Source organism: Amborella trichopoda, chromosome 10 (genome assembly GCF_054954075.1).
Source record: "Amborella trichopoda isolate Santa Cruz 75 chromosome 10, AtrichopodaSantaCruz75HAP2 v2.0, whole genome shotgun sequence".
Lineage (NCBI taxonomy): Eukaryota > Viridiplantae > Streptophyta > Magnoliopsida > Amborellales > Amborellaceae > Amborella > Amborella trichopoda.
This window is the reverse complement of record NC_142345.1, coordinates 33,146,126-33,164,512: the sequence shown is the minus strand read 5'-3', so window position 1 is coordinate 33,164,512 and position 18,387 is coordinate 33,146,126. Positions and strand designations below refer to the sequence as shown.

Below are 18,387 nucleotides of genomic sequence, written 5' to 3'. Positions count from 1 at the left end.
TTACACAATATTTCTTAAATGTGTTAATAAAAATAGAGAAAAAAAATGTAATAATCCTATGAGACCTTTCCACACGTACGATATAAAAAATTATTAATAAATTTAATATAAATCTTTAAAAAAATTATAAATTTGATTTTTTTATATATATATATCTTAAATTTAATGGTAATCATTTGAAATCCTGCGTATGTTGTTGTGAGAAAGTCACATATGACCATTACTATCGAAAATTTAAATAGGGTCACATATGACCATTACTAACGAAAATTTAAACAGTTATCCAACAAAAGTGTTTACCGACAAATCAAACGCGCCCCCCTAACTACAAAAGCAAGAGAGAGAGGTCACGACTCGAGAGAGGGATTTCTGGAAGGGGAAGCCCAGTAGAAAGCGGGCAGCTCGCGAACGAAGATGATCTGAGATAACAAAAGAATGGGAGGGAAGATAGAAGAAGCAGATGTTAATGGAGATTTATCATCCTCCCCAGAGTTGAAGAGGCAGAAAGTAGGTCACCACGAGATGAATCCAACAACTGAGAACACCCATTCAAGTCTCCTACCTTTGGCTTCTTATTACTCTGAAGAAGAGGAAGAGGACGATGATGACAGAGAAGGAAGAGAAGAAGAGGGGAACAGAGAGAATGGGAGTTTATTTCACGGGCAGCGACAAAAGCAAGTTGAGGTTCGAAGGGATTGCCCTTATTTGGATACAGTCAATCGCCAGGTACTTTATTCATGATCCTTTTTTGGGAGAACTTTGTTAATGGCCTGTTGGGGTTCTTACTTAACTGGGTTTCTGCAAATTTCGCTTTTCATTTTCGTTCTTTTACTTTTTGAGAGGACAGATACCGATAATTTATGGAACCGAGTTTGACTTATTTCATAGAAGTGGGAAAGAACCGATTTGATTATTTCATAAAAGGTACGAACAACCCGTGTATCGTTTTTAGAGATGATTATTGTTTACGAATGGGCTCAAGCTAGGTGTTCAACATGGCTTCTTTAGTTCCATTCCTACCTAAGGTTGGGGACCCATCCCCACTGTACTACCCAAAAAAGAATATCAAAGCAACAGATATCTCTTAAAAAATGAAGCTCTATCCCCAATTCTGGTATGGGGCCATGGGCACTTGTTGCAGTGCTCAGTTTGAGAAAAATTGTATTATTAATGTGATTATTTATCTTCTTCAATAACTCAAGTAACCTTTGGGTGTTTTAAATGAAATTTGATTATTGATCCTTGAGGATTCATCATTCACTTGTATACAAAAGATTTGGACGGATATTGATTCGCTTTTATCTCTATTATTTATGCGGAATAAGAACTTGTGTCATAGGGATGCTCTGCACTGTGCTCTAGAAGTCAAATGATTGCTTGGTTGTCTTGGCTAGGTAATTTAAACACCATATCCCAGTCAACTGGCTGACATGCTGAGGCCCTTAGTAAAAAGAAAATGTGAAATGTTCTAGAAATGCATGGTGTGGTCAATATCTATTCACTATGTTGGAGGGGATTTTAGAAGGGGGGCATGTTCTTATGGGAAGTTTTGAGGATTCTTTGCAAACCCCTTTAGGTCTGTAAGGTCCAAAAATCTTCTTTCAACTTAATAATGTGAATTACTCTGGATAGCAAAAATCAAAGTTTTAATCGAATATAATCCCATAGCATTTAATTGCGTATGTCTTCCTTGTATATATTGATAAATAACTTGTGGTTCAAGTTGCCAGTTAGTCCTCAATATTGGGGAGTGGATTTGTTGAAAATTTAGAAGGAATTGTGGTTTAAGTACCTGGTTGCATCGGAACTAAACTCTTGAATTGTTGCAAGAATTGCAGGATTAGGGTAAATTAGCCTCTTTTAAATTCCACCTTCTTCAATGTTGGTTTGTTTGAATTTTGGGAGTTAGTAGCCTGACAATATTCATCACCATCTTGTACAAGAACATTCATTGAACCAAAGTCATTTTGTATGCACTCATCAAAAGATAAAAATTTCACCATCATCTCTTTCCTTGGGCTGTTATAAAGCCACTGATTTCCAGGGGATTCTGAGTTAGAAATGATCTTGAATATAATAATCGCATCAGAATGAATAATTTGTAGAATGATTGAAAGCATTTTTTGTATTTTAACTCTTAGCGAGCTTAGATTGAGAAATCATGGTTAACAGAATAAGTGTAGAAAATATTATTATAAGTTGCTATATTCCTGTTCTTGTTCCAATCTTGTGTCAAATATGTTGCTTGTTTGTCAAATTTACAAATGTCCTTCTTAACTTGCTAGCTCTTACCCTCCTCATGCTAGGAACAGTTGCATTTTTGTTGGTATCTTTTATGTGATGGAAATAATAGGAGAATTTGATGAATTTATTGTATCTTGCAAATGTGCAGGTCTTGGACTTTGATTTTGAGAAGTTCTGCTCTGTTTCTCTGTCAAACTTAAATGTATATGCTTGCTTGGTTTGTGGGAAATACTACCAAGGAAGGGGCAAAAAGTCACATGCATATACACATAGTCTTGAAGCAGGTCACCATGTCTATATCAATCTACGAACCGAGAGGGTCTACTGTCTTCCTGATGGATATGAAGTTAATGATCCATCACTAGATGATATTCGCCATGTCCTAAACCCAAGGTGTGAATTGCTATTTGTGTATTGCCAAGGAGTGAATTGAATTTCGTGTAGTGCTTTTAAAATTTTAGTGTAGTGCAACTTCATTTTGATATAATGCAATTGCATCTTTTTAACTATCGAAAAAAATAATAAATCACAAGCATCTTCTATTATCACATATTTGCTTGTTGACATGCCTGTAAAAGTTTTTTTGATTCTGATCAGTAGTTGGACTTCTTATTGTAAAAGAACAGAGAGAATCACTATTGGACATATGCTCAGCTATGTGATAAACATATATAGAAGCGAAAAGAGAATTTGGAGGCCTCAAGCTAGTAGTAGATGACCAAGGAATGGAAATAAGTTGCTGAAAACATTATGAATATTTTTTATTATAAGAATGTTATAAATAGCATACAAAGTGCAGGACTTGCTTTGAAGTATTGAACACAATATAAAGTATCCTTATACATTCTTACACAAACTAGACTAGAGTACCAGGCTGGTCCAGCACCAAGATTGTCTTGGTGAGTTCTGCCTTCCACCTTGCGCATGCCTAATGCCTCTAAATACATGGGATTTCAACAGTACAGAGGCTAGGTATTGCCTAATGCCTATAGATACATAAGATTGCCTTTGAATAATTGCAAAGTCCTCTTTTCATAATTTAATTTGCAAATAGTGAGAAAGTCGGTCTTAAATCATGCATAAATGCAAATTATGACATAAATTATATAGGACGCGGTTTCTATGCGGCCAAGCCCGCATATGTAGAAATGCGGGCTTCTTAATAAATCTATTTTTGAGATAGATTTTAAAACTTAATTTTTAAGGACATGTAATCTCTAACATGGAGATCATCAATATGAAAAAATAAATAAGTTTTAAAAACTAAAAATAATAATTCTAGTAAGAAAACATTTGGACCGTTAGTTTCTATTGTTTTTAAATGGAACACCTACTTGCCTCCATTTCTAAGATGGATGTTTCACTCTTTCTGGACTGCATATGTAGAAATGTGGTCTAGCCCACATGAAACAATTTTTCCAATTATATAAGTGCAATTTAGTACTGTAGTGAGGTATGTCAACATTAACCTACAAAATGATTTCAGTGTCTGCACACTAAAGGAAAATGACAGTTTACATGAGAAAGTTGGTAAATATATGTGCAAATTGATTATCAAGTTCTACAAAGTGCATACAGGACTCAGTAGAATAGAATAATTCCTTGATGTATAACACGGTCTACTTCAATATGCCCAATATTTGTGGATGAAAAACAATATGGAAGGTAGTTATTTGTGAGCTTTTCCTACTGATCGCACTTAAGGTTCAATTAAACTTGCCTATTGCTGTTCGCTTCCACAATTGGACAGTATGTAGTGGTTGTTGAGGTAGAAATGCTGACTAGTTGATCCTTTATGTATTCAATATTTCTAGAATAGGAATTTCTTAAGTGGTTGGTTCTATAAAAATTTATTTCAATTGTTCCTGCACCTTACAAGGTATTCCCTTATCCCCCCCACCTCTTTTCTTGTTGCTTCTTTTTGGATTAAATCTCTATTAAGCAAGGTCATTGCTTGTTGAATGTCTTTCCTTTATGACCCATCATTTACTGCAAGCTAATTTGTCTAGTTTTCTATTACAGATTTAATAGAGAGCAGGTCGACCATATTGATACAAATAAACAATGGTCAAGGGCTCTTGATGGTTCAGACTATCTTCCTGGAATGGTGATTGATATATTCTTTTTCCCTTTCTAATAGGCATGTGGGCATGCCATATCTTCTGTGTAAGTCCAGTATTTGGATTTATTTCGGTGTGCAAATCAAGAGTTTTAATTTGGCTGTTTGTTTCAGGTTGGACTCAATAACATCAAGGAAACAGATTTCGTTAATGTTACTATTCAATCACTGATGCGTGTAACCCCATTAAGGAACTTCTTTCTCATTCCTGAAAACTATCAGAATTGCAGATCTCCTCTTGTTCATCGATTCGGAGAACTTACACGGAAGATATGGCATGCTCGCAACTTTAAGGGACAGGTTTGTATTCATGAAGCCACTGTCTAATACTTATGTTCCAGCATAAAGGAGACCATTTTCTGTTTTTTTTTTTTTTGTGTGTGTGTGTGTGTGAGAGAGAGAGAGAGAGAGAGAGAGAGAGAGAGAGAGAGAGATAAAAGAGAACATTCATTTTCAACATGACAAAGAGCTCTCTTTCAGTGTGTGTATATGAGAAGAGAGAGAGAACATTGATTTCAACATGACAAAGAGCTGTCTTTCATTGTGTGTGTGTGGATAAGAGAGTAACCATTTATTTTTGACATGACAAAGAGCTCTCTTTTTAGTTTGTGTGTGTGTGTGTGTGTGTGTGTGTGTGTGAGAGAGAGAGAGAGAGAGAGAGAGAGAGAGAGAGAGAGAGAGAGAGACTCTTGGCAGTCATTTTCAACATTAAAAAGAGGTGTTTTTGTTAATTGAGAGTGTGTTTCCTCAACCTTCATTTGTGTGCAGGTGAGTCCCCATGAATTCCTCCAGGCAGTTATGAAAGCCAGTAAAAAGCGGTTTAGAATTGGGGTGCAGTCAGATCCAGTTGAGTTTATGTCCTGGCTTCTGAATACACTGCATACAGATCTTGGGGGTTCTAAGAGGCCCAACGGCAGCATTATATACCGGTGCTTTCAGGTTCTACTTTCACAACCAAGAATTCTTTTCACTTTTTTGTTTTTTTTGTTGGGGTAGTTTAAGCTGTAGGATTCAAACTTGCAATGTATTGTTGTGTTCCTTTCACAGCTAAAAAGATAACCCTAGGCATAAATCCCGTTACATTTTATATTTCATTATGTCCTTTTAAGCCGTTGTTCATATTTTGGTGACCATGTTTTACAGGGGGAGTTGGAAGTTGTGAAGGAAATTCAAAATAAACAGTGTTCTGAGAAGAAAGAAAATGGTGATCAGCAGAATAAAGCTTCTGTTTCACAAGAGGGAACAGTGGTGGAGAATGTTCTCAGAGAGACTAACCGAATGCCATTCTTAATGCTCGGGCTTGATTTACCCCCTCCTCCACTTTTCAAAGATGTCATGGAGAAAAATATAATTCCACAGGTCGGTTATATACTATACAATATCCAGAAAGAAAATAAATGGCAGTAGTATTTCTGTTTATATTGCAGTAACTTTTTGATACTTTTTATATTACAGTATTCATTCTCTAAAATTGTCTGATAGGTTCTATCATTTTCCTAAATTCAAAATTTTACATCATAAACCACTACTTAAATTAGCCAAAACTTTGGATGTTTGGGGTAGAGACTTGACTCCCAAACCATCTGGACACTGTTCATGCTACAGGTGCTGGATGACCAGATTTGGGTGTTTTTATGGGTTTTAGTTGTTGTGATTAATGGATGTATTGTGAAATTTTAGGAGCTTATGTTTTTAGTTTTTCTCTATGGATTTTCTGTCTTCAGTTTTAAGTGTTATTTTTAGGAATTGTAGCATGGGGGTGAAATAGCCTACCCCAAATAGTTGGGATAAGGCTCTGATGATGATGAGCATGGGGGTTAGAAAGGGAATTTTTATTTAATGTTGTGGGCTGGGCTAGTAGTTGAGCAGAACACCTCGTAGGATTGGCATGAGATCTTTCTTGATTTAGTTAGTTAACATGGTTGGAGTGTTAAAAGATAGGATCTTCCTTTTCTCATCTTCTTGCTTTAGTTAGTTTTTCGAAATTAGATGGGGATCATGTGGGAGGTCCAAAGTTTAGGAGTTAGAAAGAGAAGTATGTGACTTGGAAGTAGAGTCTTGGAATGATGGGTTTATGGGAAAATGCATGAGTGACAGAGGAAGAGGGAGATATTAATTATAGGATAAAGGGAAGCTAAACAAGAGGAGGAAAAGACCTTCTTTGGATATTTATTTATTTTATTTAGAGTGCTTGTTGCAAGTATAGTTATCATGACCGGACCAAACCGATGGTTCGATCGGTTGGACTACCGACCAGTACCTTGGCCGTTCAGGTCCAATGTAAAAATTGGGTTTGGTCAAGAACTGGTCAAAACTAATGTTTGACTGGTTGGGTTAGTTGGACTAGCCGGTTTTAATAAGCTCGACCATTTAAATGAAATTGGGTAATTTTTTTAGTGCATTTTATATTTTTGGACTATTACGTCTATTTTTTATTTCATGTTTTCTAGAATCTGGTCCAACCGGTTTGACGAATGGTTGGACTGGTTTTGGCTAGACCAGAGACCAATAATAGTTAATAACATTAAGCCTGTTGATCAATAACTGTCGACAGCATCAAATCCACTTTTTTTTTTTATGTTTTCTAGAATCTAGTCCAAATGGTTTGACCAATGGTTGGATTGGTCCAACGCACTATTGCTGCTGTTAATTGTTAGGCTTCCTCCAATTCATTGCTATTGATCACTTGGTTATTAATTTAATCTATTTGCAAATCTAGTGCACTTTCAGGCTCCCTTATGAAGCATAGGAAGTGTACTTTGATATGGGAAAAAAGTACACCCAATTTTCTTTGTTGGCCTTATCCGTTGTTATATTATCTCAAAAAGGAAAGATATCCTATGAATTATATGAACTTTGAACCAAGTGTGGGCTTGAAAAGGGATATTGTATTATAATCTAATGGTCTATTGCATTCTCGTAGTCCACAGAGGTCATCTCCCTCCAATGAGAAACCCTTCTTAGAATCATGCGTGTAGGCTAAGCGAGGCATGCAGTACCTCCCATAGCAATGAAGTAGAACACATAGGATCATCAAATCATGTACATGCTTGTGCTACTTACGAGGATTTGGCTCTCTTCCTAGATCGCCAGTTTTTTTGAACTGCAGAATCTATCTGGAGTACCTCGAGCCTTGACTGACATTCAGTTGATAGGGAGTTAGTGTCATGTGAAGCTTAGGCATGGGCACACATGTTGGCTAGCAGCAAAAACCCTTATTGCAAGACCTTGGTCCAGATGGTGTGGAGGGATAGTTCAATAGTTGGACTTGGCGGACTGTTGTGACCAACATGTCGAGGCTTGGATGGTCGACCTATGAAGCATGACTTGATGGGAAATGGGCATGATCCATGTGTAAGCAGGTAGTGAACTATGCACCTGCTTTGGGCAAGTGGGTTGACCAATGAAGGATTTGAATTGTGTAAGTACACGAATGTGGGCTTGTTTAATGTCCATAATCCATGTGAGAAAGGGACTTGTAATGTAGCTGTGTGGTCATTACTTGCCGTGTAATGCTTATACATGTTTGGCTTGGTATGCATGGGGCAATAATGACCTATGGAATGGGTTGACTAAATCAATGCCCCTCCTTAATGAACTATGATGGGTAAGTCATTGATGGTCGGTGTGGGCTTGTAATTACCACATCGAGTGATGGTTGGTAATGATGGTGCAGGCCTTAATGGCTATGCGACCAACCGATGAGTGTGCACGTGCATAGTTGGGCTAAAAACTTCTAGTTCGGACCCTTGAAGGGCATTCGTGGATGTACAAGTAACTGTATAAAGCTAATAGTGGGTTGAGGGCCTTTTCTACTTTTTATGCATGCCTTGTGTGCTTATCTTGCTCCATTGCTCGTGTGTGTCCTTGTGGAATAATAGCCTTGCCTTTGTCCGGGTTCAACTTTTGCTTGGTTTGACGAGGGTGGCTATAGTGGAAATCATAGTTTTCGGTGCGAGTGCGGGTGCGTTCCTTGGAGTAGGAGCTGGCTCAAGTCTCTAGAACTGTGGATTGCTGGAAGCTCCTTGTGGTTAGGATTGTTGTTCGTACAATCGTATATCAAGGGAGCGGGATCCTTGTCATAGGGAAGCGCGATTCCATGAGGAAGGAATCGCAGTAGTAAGTTTTAAGGGATCACAAATGATGTGTGGGTTCACAGTACCATCGGGCACAAACTTGAATCAGTGCATATGAATCAGTGCTGAATAGAGAAAATATTATATGCACTGAATCATACACTTGAGAGCCGCGGTTCAAACCCACTGACATCGAGGATTACAATATAGGGATCCACGTTCCATCCAAGATCCCTAGTTGGAATTGTGGGATCGAGGTTCCGGAGCGGGTCCATGACCTTTCCTACAAGTTTCCAACCACTATGGTGCCTTGTGTCAGTTGGTATTAGAGCATAGTATCAAAACGTGGTCAGTGGCCATAGTTGGTGGTGTCTTGGCCAAAATTTGGGAATGTTTCTCGTACTTTGAGGGTCACATATGGGATCCAAGATGGCAGTTTGGGGCAAATCATAACTATGTTTTAAGGCTTGGATCTGTGTCTTGAAGACAAACGTAGAGAGTTGGGTGCACATGGTGTGCTTGTATGGGAGTCCTTATGGATGACTTGAAAGCTTTCATTGCCTCTTTCATGATGATTCTTGTGGCCTGCAAGAAGACATGATCCTTGTCAAGAAGGCCTTGTGCAACACCACGGGTGGGCTGGATCTCAATGCCTGAGAGTGCTAGGCATCAAGGTATTTAATGGAGTAAGGGGCTCTAAAGTGTTGGGGAACTTTCTATGGGACCAAGGTTTAGGTTGCTTGTGCCCATGAGGAAGATTAGGTTGGTGCAGAACTCTGTTTAAGGATTGGGGGGGGGGGGGGGATTTGTTGCACTTTAAATCAGAGCACTTGGGAGGTCTTGAAACAAGTGCTAGAGGATCAATTCTTGCCAGGCAATGTGGCCTGAAGGGCTTGTGAGGCTTTGCAAAACCTAATGAGGGAGTATCTGAAGAACTTTGCATCCCTCAGGTTGGATATCCGAATTTTGATTGAAGAGGACCGGCTGTTCAATTTCTTACGTGGGCTGCAAGGTTGGGCCTATGGCCGAGATGAGGAAGCACGGTAACTGAGAGAGAGAGAGAGGGGGGGGAGAGAGAGAGAGAGAGAGGGGAGAGAGAGAGAGAGAGGAGAGAGAGAGAGAGAGAGAGAGAGAGAGAGAGAGAGAGAGAGAGACTGAAGGCCTCTGGTTGCTCCGCTGCTGCATTTGCAAAGCTGACCATTGAGCAAGGAACTGCTCATAAAAGCAACTCCTCATCATGGTTCAAGAAGTTAGAGATGATGGAGGAGGCCGCGATGTGGTCATGTTCCTTGTAGCTATTGAGTGCACTACAGCTGTTAGATGTAGGTGCAGGTGTGGGAAGAGCCTGAGCTAAAGACCATTGAGGCAGCATAGACGAAGGATTCAAGTAAAGACCCTGGTGGGGTCATGATGAGAAAGCTGTTAGTGGTGAGGTTGGCAAGTGGCCAAGGTTGCTCTGCTCCATGACGAATGATGCATTGTCAACCTACTAGAGTTGTGATGGAGGGGACATCCACCTTGTCTAATGAGGCAAACAAGAAGAGATGCAATAACCCACATGTTTACCTCAGGTATCACTCAACCTGTGGTAACGCTAGAGTTAGTCCTTCCTCTTATTGTGTGAGGTGGCATTGACCATGATGGCAACAACAGATCTAACCATGCACCTAGCTGGGCACATGGGGGCAACAAAAGACCTGTTCATGTGTACAAGAGATAGTACTTGGTGGCAATGGTTGCTTGACCATTGGTGTGATGAAGAGAATGATTTAGTTTGAGGCTTTGTCGAAACTTGGACCACGCTGAGGTTTTTGGGGACCTCAATGCATGAGTACTGTTGGACTTAAGGTGGGGGAGGCTTGTTCCCTTCTTAGCTTTGCGTGGATGGGCTAAGTGAGGCATGAGGAACCTCTCTCAGTGATGGATCAATGCTGCAAAGGATCATCATATATAGATATGTGCTACTTTGGGGGATTTAGCTATCTCGCATAGAATGCCAATTCTATAGACTGATAAACCTTTATGAGGGAGTATTTTTAGCCTTTACCAACCATTGGTGGGAGGTGGGTTTGGTATGAAATGAAGCTTCGAGATGCACTTGCATGTGGGCTAGTGGCAAAGACCCATGGTCCCAGACCTTAGGCAAGATGGTGCAGATGGATGACTTGATGTTGGGACTTGGGGGACTACCAATACCAACATTCTGAGGCTTGGATTGCCGACCCATGGCCAGCACGACCTAACAGGACATGGGTATGATCAATGTGCAAAAGGTGTGGCTCACCATACACCTGGGGTAGTGCAGCCGTATTAGCCATTAATGATCAAGAGTAGGATTTGAATTTAGTTGCCCAAGACACAGGCTTGCGTAACAGCCATAGGCCATGTGATACAACTTCAACTTTCTACTTTTTTATATTTTCTAGGAAACTGAAATTAAGTTTGGGGTTATTTTTTTTTAGTTGTCATAGAGTATTTATATCCTTTTTTTTTGTGGAACTGGGGATAAAAATGGAAATTTAATTTTGTGATGATGAAGGGCTAGGATTTAATAATGATTCAGATTTATTATGGGGTAACTTAGAGTTTTTAGGTTTTTTTTTATAAATATGTAAGTGTTAGACATGCTAAAAGAGATAGAGGGAAGAATTGATTTTTGGGTCATATGAAACAATCTTTTTAGGTGGACTCCCTTGTAGACTTAGAGGGTATATTCTTATTCTTATTTTTATTTTTTGGTTTGTTTTGTTTTTCTTCTCCTCTTTCCTACATGAAATGGTATCATAGCTTCAGAAGATCCATCCATCACAATGCTGCCAAAACCTGCTCTTGAGATCGAGGATCATGGAGGTTTTGGATCAGCAAATCAAAGAGAGTGTAAATCAAGCTATGGAATACTTTCGAGTCTAGATTGGTGAACTTTTAGATTTGTGAACTTTGAGGAGAGATCAATAAAATAAATCAGTGGTTGAAATAAACTGCAAATGCGATTAGCAAGTAGGTGCTCGTAATTCCATAAATCCAATACTAAATCTCAGCTTAGGGATCAATTGAGCTCCGCGACTGACTCCAAGGGCTAATCCTGTACTTACTGACCAAATTTTGAGGCAAGAACCATGGTTGTTTAGTATCCTCAAGATGTCATTATCAAGGTTGATCTCAGCGAATTTCATGGTAAGCTCCACTATGAGGGCTTTATTGACTTGTTCAGTTTGGTAGACACGTTCTTTGAATGGAATGAATTGAGGGTGGAACTCGAGAGAAATCAAAATTATGCTTGATATCTCAAAGATTTTACACAAGGTGCCTATTGTGTTTTATTAATTATTTTATTGAAGTGGAAAAAGTGGAGAAACTAAAATGGTGGGACTCCATCAGTAGCTATTCAAAAGGCCTTTGAAGTATGTGTTAAATCTACAAGCTCGAGGTCAAGCTTCTCGCAACCTTGGGAGAATGATGCAACTGCGGTTTCTATATTGTTATTACTTTTAGGAGATTGAAATTTAGTTTGGGTTTTTTTTTTTAGTTATCATAGGGTATTTGTATCTTTTTTTGGTAGAGAAGTTTTTTATTTTGTAATTTTTTCTAGTATGAGCTGAGTTTCTTGATGACTTCATCTATCATGTGGTTTTGGTTTGGAGGTTTTTTCCGTTATCTGCAATTTAGTGTTGTGATTTTTTTCTAGTTTCAGATTTTGATTTTGAACTGTATGGTTTTGTAAAGTTTCTCTAGTATAGCTTTGGGTTTCTTGATGACTTTTCTCGGGATTAGGTTTTGGTTTAGTTGCTTTTTCCAATAATTAGGTTCTGGTGATGTTAATTTTTTTTTTCTAGTTTCTAATTCCAATTTTGAATTTGTAAATTTCTTTCTAGTATGGGTTTATGGGTTTCTTGGTGACTTTTTTCGAGATTGGGTTTATGTGTGGTACCTTTTTACAATATATGGGTTCTAGTTTTTTTAATTCATTTTAAAGATTGGATTTTTTTTTTTTTTTGAAAGTGTTAGCTGTTGTATTGGGTAAAGAAGTGCTACAAACAATTCAGCAAACCTCAAGTTGGGTGCTCGAGTCCAAAAGCTCTCTTTGGGGCCCAAAAAATGCTATGCAACCCGTATAGCAAAAAATAACAAGAAAAGAATATCCAAAATACGGGACTTGAGAACTTAAAAAATTCCCGAAAGGGTCCCTTGCGAGTTGTGTTGGGTGGCTCCCTCCATAGCGAGGGTGTCGGCTACAGCATGCTTCCCTCCAAGTATTCTCCATACAATGTGCATATCTCTGCAAATGTGGAATATCTCATCCAAAATGTGGTCCATCCTCCATGGACAAGGGGAAGATCTAGAGGTCCATGCAATAACATTCTTGGAATCTCCTTCAATGATCAAGGAGGGTCCCCAAGTGTGGTTAAAATTCCCGAGGCCGAAGAGGAGGCTGTGGCCTCTGTGGTGTTGGAGTCGGAAAGGCTGAATTGGATTTTGATTTGGTGCATTTTGTGTCTAATCAAGATTGGTTTTTGGTTTTGTGATTCTTTCAAGTTTGGGTGTTAGTTTGCTTCTTTTGATGAGTAGGTGGCAATGTCATATTCTTTTCAAATTAACAAGATCCGCATTGGAAATATGCGTTTTTGCTTGATCCAATAGATGCAAATGCGGGCATATATCAAGTAAAGAGATATTTGTCCAGTAACAGAGGTGATATAGCCCCAGGTCAATGTTAGGATTAAAATCTTGGCACATTTGGAGGTGGGCAAAGGAAGACAGAAGATAAACAAAAGAAATATAAGGAAATTTTCAGGTTAATGAGTATGTTTGGTGATAATGAAGAAGATGACAAGTGGGCTCAACTAGAATTAGTAGGCACTGGGGGTTTGGGCTGAAGAAACCTTGCACAAAGTGGCCTATGGTTTCTTATGTTATTCCTGATCCCCAGGCTGTGGTTAGAGACAATAAACAGACTTCTATAGAGAACCACTTCAAGAAGAAGATAGGGCTCGGGTATGTCAATATATTTCTCTAATGGATGAAACAACAGGCATTGCATTCAATGCTTTTGGCTTGAAGAGCTTTCAAGCTATGTTGAAAGCAGGGTTGCCGTTGGGGCCTGGGTTGAAGGTCTCTGCACCTCGTATGCTCAGGGGATCCCTTGTGTAAGGAGGTGAGTTCATAAATAAGCATTTGAAAATGCATGGGGGAAGTAAGGGGTCTCAATACTAACTGATTCATAGACTGGTAGGAGTTGGAGAAGTATCATGAACTCAATGGTGAATTGTTAAATGGGGATAATGTTTTTGAAGTTCATTGATGCATCTGAGGAAGCACACAGTGCACAGGTCACAGCATAGCGGACCATGTAGAGGACATGGGTGAGTGGTAGTCATTCAAGTGGTCACAAGTATGGTTGCTGCCAATATGCCTGTCACCACACTACTAAGGGATAAGAGGTGGCATATTTTTTTGCTGCCATTTGTGGCTCATTGCAAGACAATTAGCAAGTGGAAAATTATGGACTCGACAATAAAGAAAGCAAAAGCCATCATTGTTCTCATATACTACCACCCACATGTCTTGGCTATGATGAGGAAGTTCACAGAGAAGAGGAGGTTGGTGAAACCAGGGGTGCCACTTCTTATTTGTCTGTTTAGTCTATATTGGCCTGCGCAAAAAGACATGCTCAGTGCTATGTTTGTCTTTGAACAATGGACCAATAACAAGTGGTCCAAGCACACAAAGGGTGTTTGAACTTGTTCTGCGACCGTAGTTGTGGACTGGGATGGCTACTCCCTCCAAGCATTCGATTCTTTGGTAAATGTGTTCCATATAGTAGATGGTGAGAAGGAACCACCCATTAGTTATATTTATCAGGCAATGGAGGTTGCCAGGGAGTAGATATGGAAGAACTACGGGTATAATGAGAAAAAGTATTCATGTATTATGACATTAGTAGATGATAAGTGGACCAGCCAGATGCATAGGTCCTTGCACGCGTTGAGCCTATTTTCTAAGCTGTGCATGTTTTTTATACTAATTATGAGATTGAATGATTGATTCCTAAGGTTGAATCATGGATGGATTCTGTATGCGCAGCAAGACACTCAGCCCTGATGTAGAACTCCAAAACCTCATAAAAAAGGTGATGAATATGTACAAGTTCTTGATGGAGCTACTTAGGACAATTATAGACATAAGGTAGAGGACTAAAATCCATCTAGGCAGTCTTTGTACTTGCTTTTTCATTGTGAATTTGTGATTTGATTACTTGATTTATGTAATAGTAAATTAGAAATATAGATGCGGTATAGTACAAAACTAGTATATTCTATATTCTGTTTTTAGTAAATATCAGTGTCATGTACTTCTATTGTGAGCCACATAAGGAGGAAAAGCCAGGCTCTTGCCAAGGATGACCCTTCACATCTTGAACCTAACTTGTACTCATCTGGTTGCAACACAACTTTTGGTCATCTGAGTTGGTAATTTTTTAAGTCACATTGTCCTACTGTTGTCAATCCATGTATGCCGTATTACAGCTTCCCTAACTTGCATTATTTTTTCAAAATTATGCATTCATACATTATCCAACAGGTCCATATGGAAAAGAGAAACAAACTCGAGCAAAAGAGACTGAACAATCTTGCATATTTTAAATATAATCATAGGTTGTCGGAGTGCTTTTATATTGAACCCATTGCTTTGAGAAATATGGATCAGTTTAGTGAGTGGCTAATCGATGCCGGCGACAATCAAGCATTTCCTTCTGGAGTTTTGAGGTAGGGCCAAGTTCTTGAGGTTCCTGTAAGCTCATTGAGTCCTATGCACAATCTTTAAAGATGAGCTTCAGGACAATAGAGGAGGAGGAGGAGGAGGAGGGGGAGGCTGACACAGAGGAGACATAGGAAGAAGAGCTGTTCAGGAGAGGTTGACTGACAATAGTAGCTTGGTATCAGATGTAGGGATTGTGATGATGTAGCTGGTGGTGGCTTTTGACGGGATAGACCTTGGCAATGAATCTTAGTTTGCAATTTGACGTTTAATTTCTGGTTTTGTTGTTTTGGAACTTGGGAGTTGACTCACTAGTCTTTTGGGACCTTTGTTCATATGACATGTAACTATTTAATTCATAAGTCATATGGGGCCTGTGGTCCATAGTCCATATTCACAATGCCATATGACTCAGATGATTGTTGTTTCATTTCAAATGTGTTCAAGTGTCAATCAATGTTTCGAGACTCGGCCAAGGTCACTCGGAATCTGCCGAGGTAAGGGCGAGGCGAGTTTCCGTCAAGTAAAGTGTATGCTGTATTTTTATAGTTTATATAAATAACTAGGTCAATTTCAAGTCAAAAGTAGCATAAATGGCGTTTTGGATGGTGCTCACGCATATTCCATGTCACAGCTGGGGTTCGAATCCCCCTGATTTAATGCTGTCCTCATTATCATCTCATAAAGGAGGCGTATACAGGAGCTTAAAAAAAAGGGTTCGTGGGAATTGAACCCAAGATCCCTCGTAAAGGAGGCGCCCAAAGGCGGCTAACCTAGTCACTACACCATTCGACAATTAATGTTAAAAAGAGGCAGGTTATACTACATCTATTCTACAATTTGTCTTTTTTTAAATAGGACTGAACTCGGGCGAGTTACTCTGACTTGGCTGAGTCGTATTTCAGAACACTGGTTTCAATCTTCTTGTATCTAATAATTCAGTTTTTAACCTTCTAGATTTCTATAATTCAGGTTTCAAATTCATGTATATATGCATAACTCTTCAAAAGCATACTAAACATGCTAAAAATCATATATATATATATATATATATATATATATATATATATATATAATTATTATTTTTTTGACTAAGTACATAATTAGGGGGGTTTGGTTTCACAGCCAAACAACTCACACCCTCTCGCCCCAACCCCCAAGTGACATACATTGTTTCTGTGGTGCCTCAACCATGAGGTTCCTGCCTAGGTGGCCAAGGCATGGTTTAGGCAGTTCCTTCTGCTTTTTAGAACACTAGCAACTGTCGCGCTGCAGCAATAGTTGTGCAAGCGTTAATGGTCATGCAACTGGCGGATGAGTGTGTGGGTGCATACCTTGGGCTATAAACCCCTTTGCCTAGAGCCTTTAGTGGCATCCATAGCTGTACACAGAAACCTATAGATCTGATAAAGAGTTGGGCTGAGGCCCCTTTCTATACCTTGTGTTTGTATCTCTCTCCATTTCTCTTGTGTGTGCCTCTGGATTGGTGGTTTTGCCTTAGTCCAGGTTCAACTCTAGTATGGTGTCACACGGGTTGGCTATATTATAAATTGGCCTTGTGATCAGAGTGGTGGTTCTCACTTTCTCCATCATCTTCACTCTAATGGACAGTGATTACCTTGATGGGTTATACTATATTTCCGCTTTGTTGAAGGCTTTGTTTGCGATAGTGGAATTATCTGATCATTCCTTCCCTGATTATAATCTATAATTCTATATCAGATTTGCTGTATTTTTTGCTTTTGGATCTTAAACAGGGTTTTGTGTTTTCAGGTTCCCCTTTTCAACATACTAAAGAAGTTTGATGGTGAATCAGTCACTGAAGTTGTGAGACCTCATCTTGCCAGGATGAGATATCGTGTAATCAGGTTACCCCAGTATTTGATTCTCCATATGAGGAGATTTACAAAGAACAATTTCTTTATGGAAAAGAATCCAACTATTGGTGAGTCACATATCCAGCAACATTTAATATTCTCTCTTCTCTTAATTATTGAGAATTATATACTCACTTAATTCCATTCCTCTCAAACAGTGAACTTTCCTGTGAAAAACCTTGAGCTTAAAGATTATATTCCATTACCAACACCTAATGATAACGAGAGATTGAGGTCAAAATATGATCTGATCGCAAACATTGTACATGATGGAAAGCCTGGAGAAGGATCTTACAGGGTGTTTGTGCAAAGAAAATCAGAAGAATTATGGTATGTTGGTGGCTTTATATTTCCTATGATATTTAAAGCTATATATGTAAAACCTCATAGATCCTCCTAATGAAACTTAATCTCTTATATCTCAAACTTGCAGGGCAGTGGAGAGTGAAAGTGACTATTGTTTCCTTTCCTGTTGCTTTCTTTAATTGTTGTTTATTCTTCTGCTCTAGTTCGAAATAAGTCATTTGGCTATTTGAAAAAAGAGAAAAATATCTCAAACAATCAAGAGGTCATCTGACCTGTTCCTTATGATCAAAGTTTAGATTTTCATTCATGAGGATATATGCAGTTCTGTGTATATAGCTGTAAATTTCCTTACTTTTTAAACTTTGTTCATGATTTTCAGATTGATTGATTGACATTGATCTTATTGTTCCATCAACTGAATATTACTTTGTAAATTTTTGCTCTGATGGGTACCATTCAATTTTTCTGTTTTTTGATTGGTGAGTGCTTTTCGACTATCAGGTATGAAATGCAAGACTTGCATGTGTCAGAAACTCTTCCTCAAATGGTTGCCCTCTCAGAGGCTTATATGCAGATTTATGAGCAGCAGCAGCAGTGATGACTGAGTATTTATAATGTTGTGTGTAGCCTTAATCTGATGACCATATCCTTTCCGATCACATGTTTTAGTTGTGCAGTAGGTTCGTGCTATCATCATTGACCAGCTGTTATTATAGCTCACTCAAATATTGCTTTATTTTTACATCACAAAAAATTGGATTCTAGTCGTCCTCCTACCCAAAAGAAACTTGGGTCCGCGTTAAGACCATGAGGGGAAATGAATATAAACTGTACTGAAGATTATATTGGTAATGATGCAAGAGTTTTGTAACTTGCTTCAATTGATTAGTGAAGCATAGTCTCCGTATAATCTATACTTTTACAATTTTCATCATGTATCAGTTCATTTTTGTATATTCATGTGAATTCAAACAGTTGTGGAGCAATGCTAATCAAGTTGAGAATAAAA

At 38.7% G+C, this 18,387-nt stretch overlaps 1 protein-coding gene across 1 annotated transcript; it reads left to right on the top strand.

Moving 5' to 3' along the window:
* The first annotated feature begins 358 nt into the window (after positions 1-358).
* LOC18446701 (uncharacterized) lies at positions 359-18,387 on the top strand. Its single transcript, XM_006856811.4, has 9 exons — positions 359-726; positions 2,393-2,637; positions 4,267-4,351; positions 4,478-4,663; positions 5,132-5,302; positions 5,507-5,722; positions 16,969-17,140; positions 17,231-17,402; positions 17,880-18,387. The coding sequence occupies exons 1-9, from the start codon at positions 436-438 to the stop codon at positions 17,974-17,976; spliced, it is 1,635 nt and encodes a 544-aa protein (XP_006856873.1). The 5' UTR covers positions 359-435; the 3' UTR covers positions 17,977-18,387.

Excerpts from the sequence above, each read along its gene's own strand:
- LOC18446701 (XM_006856811.4), top strand. The coding sequence starts at position 436 with ATGGGAGGGAAGATAGAAGAAGCAGATGTTAATGGAGATTTATCATCC. Across the intron at positions 727-2,392 it reads TGGATACAGTCAATCGCCAG|GTCTTGGACTTTGATTTTGA; the intron begins GTACTTTATTCA and ends GCAAATGTGCAG. Across the intron at positions 4,352-4,477 it reads CAGACTATCTTCCTGGAATG|GTTGGACTCAATAACATCAA; the intron begins GTGATTGATATA and ends TGTTTGTTTCAG.